The following is an 8477-nucleotide window of genomic DNA, read 5'->3' on the forward strand; positions in this document are numbered from 1 at the left end:
TCGGTGTCTTGGCAAACCGGGCCGCATTCCCAGAGTGGCCCAGTCAGAGAAGTGTTGCGGTGTTTTATCGCGGATCTTGGCACTCTTCAGCGTGGGGGAAAGCGATATATCCAACAATGCGCCGAATGTAGGCAATGTTTCGTTGCTTTGAAATAAACGCGAGAAAATGCTACGATCAAACCAATGAGACTGCGAGAAGAAATGCATATGACAGAGGAATCTGATACACCATGCGCAACATTAAAAATAGGAGATCAGCAAGGAGGGAGAAGCCACTAAATCAGGATGAAACCGCCAATGCTTGATGTCACCAGGGTGCGCTGAAATCCCTTGAAGTCCTGCGCCCTCCTGCCTTGTTTGCGAGAAGAGAAATATCATGAGCTCGTGCTAAGCCGGTGTGCTGATTTTGAGAAAACTCATGCTATTAGAGCGAGGGATAGGACGAACGAAATCACCATCAGTCGCAGAACTCAGATTCATCGCAAGCTATTTGGCAATCAAAGGCGTACCTCTGAACCCTGCCTCCTCCATTGCCCTGAATGTACTTCCTCATGCAGCATTATAACGTTTCCGAATATGACCCGACCCCGCCCCTGCGCACGGCCTTGTCAATGGAATGCACGAGAGGAGACCGCCACTGCGGTTCCGAGCGGCCGCTGAACACGAGCCTCAAACCTCAGCTGAGAGTCCGGGTCTTGACAACCGCTGCTAGAGCACCGCCTGTCACGTGCGGCCGTCACGTCCCCCCCTTCCCCTCCCCCCTCCCCCCCCGCCATCTGTGCATGCCTGTGGTGAAGCACGCGAACAGCTCATCATGGTCTCCTGACATGGTGCGAGCGCCCGCGCGTTGACAGAAGCTCGCGCCAGGTCAAGGTCGATGGCTGCCCTCGCGGTATTCCAGAGCATGTGGAGGGTCGGTGTCGAGTATGGGCACCACCACAACACACACACACACACACACACACACACACACACACACACACACACACACACACACACACACACACACACACACACACACACACACACACACACACACGCACGCACGCACGCACGCACGCACGCACGCACGCACGCACGCACGCACGCACGCACGCACGCACGCACGCACGCACGCACGCACGCACGCACGCACGCACGCACGCACGCACGCACGCACGCACGCACGCACGCACGCACGCACGCACGCACGCACGCACGCACGCACGCACGCACGCACACACCCACACACACACACACACACACACACACACACACACACACCTGAACGTCATCCCGAGCTCAGTCCAACCGCAGCTCCGTCATGTCTCGAGCAGTCGTCTTCGGCCTCACGCTGGCCTTCCCGGGCCCGTTCCCCCCTGCCTTACGCACGTCACGCTGCCGGTAAGTGCATCACAACAGCTTCCACGTCTTGGAGTACATTCGCTTGTGTGTGGCAAAGCCACCTGTGATGTCGTAGGGAACTACCCCAGGTAGGCACTTTGTCAGCGGAGAGCTTAGCCCTGGCGGTTGTCTGTCTGGCGCAGACGACAGACCAGGACCGATTCACCGACATCGGTCCCGGCTACGGCTTCGGGTAGGCGGGTTATGGCGACCCTATGTTGTGCGACGGTTATGCCGGCAGGCTATGGCGGCTCTGGCTTCGGAGGCTGCGGCTACTTGGCGGGAGGATGTAGAAACAGCCCTGTATGTGTGTATGCAACTGAGGCCGTGGGATTGAAATTCGGACACGCTCTGATTAAACGAAACTTAATTTAAATATTAATTTAATTATTTTTTTCAATTAAAAACACAAATTTTAAAATTAAAGCTAAAAAGTTTAAAAAATAAAAAGTCTCCAGAGCCTGTTTTGAGATCAAGCTCCATCTGTGGGATTTAAAGAAGTTGTTTGAAAACCCTCAACTGATTACAAATTCTACAGCACGTTAGATATATTGGCCGATCCAATCAGTTTAAGTTCGCAAGTGAGCTGTTGGAGCTGTGGCGAGCTAAGAAATGTGCGGATGAGTTCGTCTCGCATGCTGTTCTTAGTCAATGTTCTGTATTGTGCATGATTCGCTGCACGACAAGAACGATGCAGACTTAAAAGCAATGCTGAATATTTTTATCAGTGCCTTTTTCAACTCGGGTGACTTCTTTGTTCGATTCTCGATGGCTCACTGCCGCTCAAGACGCAAGTTTGCTTTTGCGGCAACGTTCCTGTGAAGCACTGCAGAGGCTGCTTCCTTTTAATACCGACACCTATATAGAGGTGTTCGTCATCATCAGCTGACGAATTTAGCAGGCGTGCATTGAACGTCAGCTTCAATTCGCTGTCAGCTTGTAAGCATTGTTGTAACAAGCTTGTTGTAACAATGACAGCTCAGCTAGTAGTGCCCTGGTTTACTCGTGCGGCTTGCTGTCAGGTCACGGAGCCGATCTGCCCATGAGCTCTTTCATAAAGGCTTTTGCCAAATATTGCAAGGCTGTCAAATCGTCAGATGTTTTTAATAAAGCATGAAACGATATTTCCCAGCACCTGCAGCAACCAACCAAATTCAACATTGCCTATTTACTTAAGCAAAGCTTACGATGAATATATGACAACTAGCTGCTATCTAAGCAGCATATGTTTTTCTGTCGTCGTGACAACATCTACAAGTCGAGCATTTCATTACACGAGAATGCCGTACGGAGAGCTCCAAGCCATTCTTTACCAGCAAACCAAAGGGATTTACTGGCTGCTAATCGATAACACAATGATGTACGTCACAGCAACGTCAGGCGGTGGTTGTGTACCAAACATTCCCACGTCACTTGGTGTATGACGTCACGGCGTGTGACGCCACTCGGTGCGTGATATAAATACGCGCCGTTTCAGCAGCGTTTTGCAAATGCCAGAACTATCAACGCTCACACCGTCGGCTGGGAAGACTGACCATTGTCAGACAGTAGTCCCAGCCTCACGACGTCTGGAGTGCCGCATCGCCCTGTTTTAAGCGGTAATTTAGGTGTTTAGATGCACCGATGAATGTGACTAACGTCGGTTCATATTTTTTACTTCATGCCCTTTGGTCTAATAGAGACGGTGTCAGTATTTGCACCATGTCGGACTTTCGGGGCCAGGCAGGTTCTCGGTAGAGAGCGGGTCATGCTAAGAATGCAGCAAATTCGTATCAATTCTGCCAGGCATGTAACAACGTGTGCACGTAGCAGCTGAAGCGCACTCAACACTTGCTAGAGTACAGAGCTGGACTGTAACTTTCCATCAAATATTATGTGAAATACCAAAGGTAGTTTTGTCAAAATTGCATTAGCAATATTCGAAAAGTTCAGAAGGAGAAAGAAATTCAGTGCAACGCCCCTCTTAATTACGCCCCGCCTCTCGGTCGGAACTAAAGCCACACCCATAGCAGCGCACCCAACTGCTAACTGTCCCAAACTCAACACACGTACTCAACGCGACGGCAGTATGGTAGTACTCAAGCATTCTACTAATGACATAGTCTCCAAGAGGTTACCGTTTCGGCGAGATGTCAAAGGATGCAAAGCGTCCTTTAGGCATGAGGAGGAAGCATTAGGCGAAAACGGAAGGGGAATAGGTAGACAACCTGGTAGCAATACTTGAATGTTTTCCCGTTTGAGGGCAGGCATATTCAGTGAACGGAGAATGATTTTCGTCGATGGCATCCAACATGTGAATGGTCGCTTCCACTCGATGAACGATGCATGACATGCAGTAGTCATAGGCTTGCAAATGAACCATTAGCTCGGACCAAGCCATACCCTTCTCCTCGCTAGAGAATGTGCAATATGCATGCGTTCCTTTTAGGTACGAGCATTGCTAGTTGATTAAGGCGGTGCAATTCCGCGATTCCGTTTGTCCACATTTGTCAAAATGCTCCGAGCGTTTGCAATGTTGTGCTGTTCAACGCAATCTGGATGCAACCAACCCAATATATTCCCGCGCAATGGCCATTTGATAAGCAAGGGGTATTTCGTTTTGTCGCAGGCAGTTCAGCATAGCCGTGACCGAGACGAGGCTGGCCCGCTTCGAGAAGCTTATTTGTGCTGAGTAATTACACCAGGGAGTGGAACACTACAGAGGTCTGCCAGCCTCTGTTTGAACTGTGAATACAGTCACCCATTGCGCGACGTCGCGATGTTTCTGCTTGACAACGGGGCTTCCCACTGGCGTCTCTCGTGCAGTGTTCTGTCTTAAGGGCGACAGCATTGATGGTTCAGTGTCTTCTTGAACAGAGCCAACGCTTACGGCAGCTTGTGGAGGCAAAACATGACTGTGATGGAACGAAGCCAGTTGAGCCAATTTTACAGCTTTGTATTGTTGACGCATCACCGTATACGATTACCACCTTGACACGCAACACGTCAGCATTCGTGGACGATGGCACTGACTGTAGGTCAAGCATCGATCTTCAGAACAAGCGTACAATGTCCATTTAGGGCATTGCAACAGAAAACAGGTTGAGTCTGGGCAAGAAAACATGCTTCTAGTAGATGCCGAAGCCGTTGCCGCTGTAGCTGCCGTAGCTCTCTGGATAAGTGGCCGTACCGCCGTAACGACCGTCGTAGCCGTTCCAGTAGTTATTGTAGCTACGGCCCGAGCTGGAGTACCTGCCCAGCGGGCCGGCGAATCTGCCAATGAGCCGCACAGTCAAGAACAGTGCCGGCGCTCTCGTGAGAAGCGTGCCTGTGGAGAAGTCTGCTCTAACTAGCGAGCACCAGGACTAGAACAAAGCTGCATAGCAGGCGTCGGCGTGAATAGGGCAAAACAGCTGAATAAATGTCAGAGGAAAGCCAGGCAAAATAGCTCATCACTAATGACGCAGATACCTTATCGTCTATGGAACTGTACGTCATTGATTCATAATCGGATATATTCTCGTTATAATGAAGTGCACATGCTGATGTCTGGCTGCCAGTAGCGACTGTCACCATGTAAAAGAGAACTGTGAATCACACTCTTGAACAGGCTATACGATGGTGTGTACGAAAACACAAGACTGGTATGCTTTGCAATTGCGTGGTTTACAATTGTCATACGCCGTATGATTAATGGCGAGTGCAAAAGATGTGTGAGGTATGATTTTTTGTTTCGGGGGGGGGGGGTCAATGCTTAGGTTAAATTGTAAGACAGACCAACGGTAATGCCGCTCGCAAGTTGTTAACTATTCAGGTCGCGCTTTGCGCAACCACCTATCTACACCATCTAAGCCAGACATAAGAGCCGCACGTCATCATTATCAAAGCTCAAGAAAAAGGAGCTTCTGTCGAGATTCTCTGAGACGTATATGGGTTCTAGATCCCGTTGCTTCTCTGTCTGGATACGAGGCTGTTAAATTCACCTAATTAACTTCTATGGCGAAGCTTTTCGTGGGTGTTACCGGACCGATATGAGCTCCCGTGATGACGTCACGAAATAAAACTACAACCAAGGACATTTAGCCGACTAACAATGCCAATATGTAAATTAATTATTTTGAAGCCTGATGCTCTTCATGACCCTTGGACAGAACAGGACTATTCGAAACACAACAGTCTGTGGGGTCGAGCCACTTGTTATCAACAGGGCTGGTGTTTAAAAGGCCGCAAGTTGTCGATTGGCTCCGTGGAACTGGCTGCAAGCCAGGTTCTGGGCATATTTACACCGGAGGCAGAATAAGTCGACTTCCATACCAACATCGCTCCAAACTGGACAGCAGAAATCAGCACGTACCCTCCGGTGTACCCTCTGAGGCGGCCGTCCGGTCCGAGTCCGCCCAGCCGTCCGTAGCGTCCAAAGCCAGAGTAGCCGAGGCCGAAGCCACCGAGCAGGCCTTGGTCTGCCGTCTGCGCCAGGCAGAGGGCCACCAGGAGGGCCAGCGTCAGGCTGAAGACGACTGCTCGAGACATGACGGAGCTGCGGTTGGACTGAGCTCGGGGTGAGGTGCAGGTGTGTGTGTGATGATGCCCACACCCGACACCGCTCTTATACCCGCCCGCGGGGAGCCGACCTCCCAGCCCGCGTTCTCTCACGGCTGTCACGTCGGAGCACACGTGGGATTTGCATTTGCTATTGGGCGGGGCTTACTCATGAACCTTCCCGACCCTATTTCCGAGAGGCTTTTTACAGATTTCGTCCACTTTACTCCTTCAATGTTCTTACGTTGCGTTAATGACGTTCGGTATACGAAGAGGTACTGGTTGAACGGCATTGTAGGGCTTATTAAGGAGTATATCAACGGTACTTGATATTTCAAGCTGTACTTATCCTCAAGAGCTCACCTTTTGAGGATGAACACTGGGCAGCAGATGGGTGTTTGCATTTGCGAAATGTGTCTTCATAGATGTTTCATAGCTTCCGAAGGTTTCATGTGCCAATGTTGCATTCCTGTTTTGGTTCAAAGACAGATCATTTGCCACAGAAGATCAAGCCCCTGTTTGGCCACAGCACTTGCCTGTCATGGTGAACACCGCCGTACCCACAAATGGTGCCGCTTTCAGGACACCAGGACACCGTTCAGGACACAACACGTTTTACACATTCCAGGCAGCAGGCCGTATGTGTTACTTCACCCTCACATGGATATTCGTGTGATGACAAGTCACTTTACTGGCAAAACGAATTAAACATTGTGTACAAGTAATTGTTTTTGCGTTTCACCATTCACCGCAGGCTTTACTTGCCCACAGTGCCCGTCCTTTTGCGAGGTTGAGAAGCAGGCGGCGCCGAATAGCCCGGAAGCGTCGTCAAGCTCCTATGACGCACAACACCCTCCTCGTGTTCATATACAGCAACGAAGAACCAGGAACTGAAGGCCTTTCTTTCATTCATAGAGTCCAAATTATGACCGCGGAGTAAAGTGGACGAGATATGTAAAAAGCCTCTCGGAAATAGGGTCGGGAAGGTTCATGAGTAAGCCCCGCCCAATAGCAAATGCAAATCCCACGTGTGCTCCGACGTGACAGCCGTGAGAGAACGCGGGCTGGGAGGTCGGCTCCCCGCGGGCGGGTATAAGAGCGGTGTCGGGTGTCGGCATCACCACACACACACCTGCACCTCAACCCGAGCTCAGTCCAACCGCAGCTCCGTCATGTCTCGAGCAGTCGTCTTCAGCCTGACGCTGGCCCTCCTGGTGGCCCTCTGCCTGGCGCAGACGGCAGACCAGGGCCTGCTCGGTGGCTTCGGCCTCGGCTACTCTGGCTTCGGACGCTACGGACGGCTGGGCGGACTCGGACCGAACGGCCGCCTCAGAGGGTACGCCGGAGGGTACGTGATGATTTCTGCTGTCCAGTTTGGAGCGGTGTTGGTATGAAAGTCGACTTATTCTGCCTCTTGTGTAAACATACCCAGAACCCGGCTTGCAGCCAGTTCCATGGGGCCAATCGACAACTTGCGGCCTTTTAAACACCAGCCCTGTTGATCGAAAATGGCTCGACCCCACAGACTGTTGTGTTTCGAATAGTCCTGTTAAGTCTAAAGGTCATGAAGGATATCAGGCTTCAAAATAATTAGCTTACATGTTGTCATTGTCAGTCACCTAAATGTCCTTGGTTGTAGTTTTATTTCGTGACGTCATCACGGGACCTCATATCGGACCGGTAACACCCACGACAAGCTTCGCCATAGAAGTTAATTAGGTGAATTTAACAGCCTCGTATCCAGACAGAGAAGCAATGGGATCTAGAACCCATATACGTCTCAGAGAATCTCGGCAGATGCTACTTTTTCTTGAGCTTTGATAATGATGACGTGTGGCTCTTATGTCTGGCTTAGATGGTGTATGTAGGTGGTTGCGCAAAGCACGACCTGAATAGTTAACAACTTGCGAGCGGCATTACCGTTGGTCTGTCTTGCAATTTAACCTAAGCGTTGACCCCCCCCCCCCCCCAAACAAAAAATCATACCTTACACACTTTTTGCACTCGCCATTAATCATACGGCGTATAACAATTGTAAACCATGCAATTGCAAAGCAAACCAGTTTTGTGTTTTCGTACACACCATCGTATAGCCTGTTCAAGAGTGTGATTCACAGTTCTCTTTTGCATGGTAACAGTCGCTACTAGCAGCCAGACATCAGCATGTGCACTTTATTATGACGAGAGTATATACGATTTTGAATAAATAACGTACAATTCCATAGATGATAAAGCATCTGCGTCATCAGTGATGAGCTGTTTTGTCTGGCTTTCCTATGACATTTATTCAGCTGTTTTGCCCTATTCACGCCGATACCTGCTATGCAGCTTTGTTCTAGTCCTGGTGCTCGCTAGTTAGAGCAGACTTCTCCACAGGCACGCTTCTCACGAGAGCGCCGGCACTGTTCTTGACTGTGCGGCTCATTGGCAGTTTCGCCGACCCGCTGGGCGGGTACTCCAGCTCGGGCCGTAGTTACAACAACTACTGGAACGGCTACGACGGTCGCTACGGCGGTACGGCCACTTATCCGGAGAGCTACGGCAGCTACAGCGGCAACGGCTTCGGCATATACTAG

General features: G+C 50.5%; 2 protein-coding genes across 2 annotated transcripts; one reads left to right on the forward strand and one right to left on the reverse strand.

Moving 5' to 3' along the window:
• Window positions 1-4490: 4490 nt before the first annotated feature.
• On the reverse strand, window positions 4491-6444 carry LOC119102095 (neuropeptide-like protein 31). The gene is made up of 3 exons (XM_037225458.1): window positions 6438-6444; window positions 5717-5879; window positions 4491-4635 (listed from the first exon to the last, which is right to left on the reverse strand). The coding sequence occupies exons 1-3, from the start codon at window positions 6442-6444 to the stop codon at window positions 4491-4493; spliced, it is 315 nt and encodes a 104-aa protein (XP_037081353.1).
• A 629-nt stretch (window positions 6445-7073) lies between these two features.
• On the forward strand, window positions 7074-8477 carry LOC119102096 (neuropeptide-like protein 31). The gene is made up of 2 exons (XM_037225459.1): window positions 7074-7249; window positions 8333-8477. The coding sequence occupies exons 1-2, from the start codon at window positions 7074-7076 to the stop codon at window positions 8475-8477; spliced, it is 321 nt and encodes a 106-aa protein (XP_037081354.1).

The sequence above is a fragment of the Pollicipes pollicipes genome, unplaced genomic scaffold (assembly GCF_011947565.3).
Source record: "Pollicipes pollicipes isolate AB1234 unplaced genomic scaffold, Ppol_2.1 Scaffold_5591;HRSCAF=6616_pilon_pilon_pilon, whole genome shotgun sequence".
NCBI classification, from domain to species: domain Eukaryota; kingdom Metazoa; phylum Arthropoda; class Thecostraca; order Pollicipedomorpha; family Pollicipedidae; genus Pollicipes; species Pollicipes pollicipes.

Coding starts and splice junctions, on each gene's coding strand:
- LOC119102095 (XM_037225458.1), bottom strand. Junction 4,636..5,716: donor CTCAGAGGGTACACCGGAGG/GTACGTGCTGAT, acceptor GCTCATTGGCAG/ATTCGCCGGCCCGCTGGGCA.
- LOC119102096 (XM_037225459.1), top strand. CDS start 7,074: ATGTCTCGAGCAGTCGTCTTCAGCCTGACGCTGGCCCTCCTGGTGGCC. Junction 7,250..8,332: donor CTCAGAGGGTACGCCGGAGG/GTACGTGATGAT, acceptor GCTCATTGGCAG/TTTCGCCGACCCGCTGGGCG.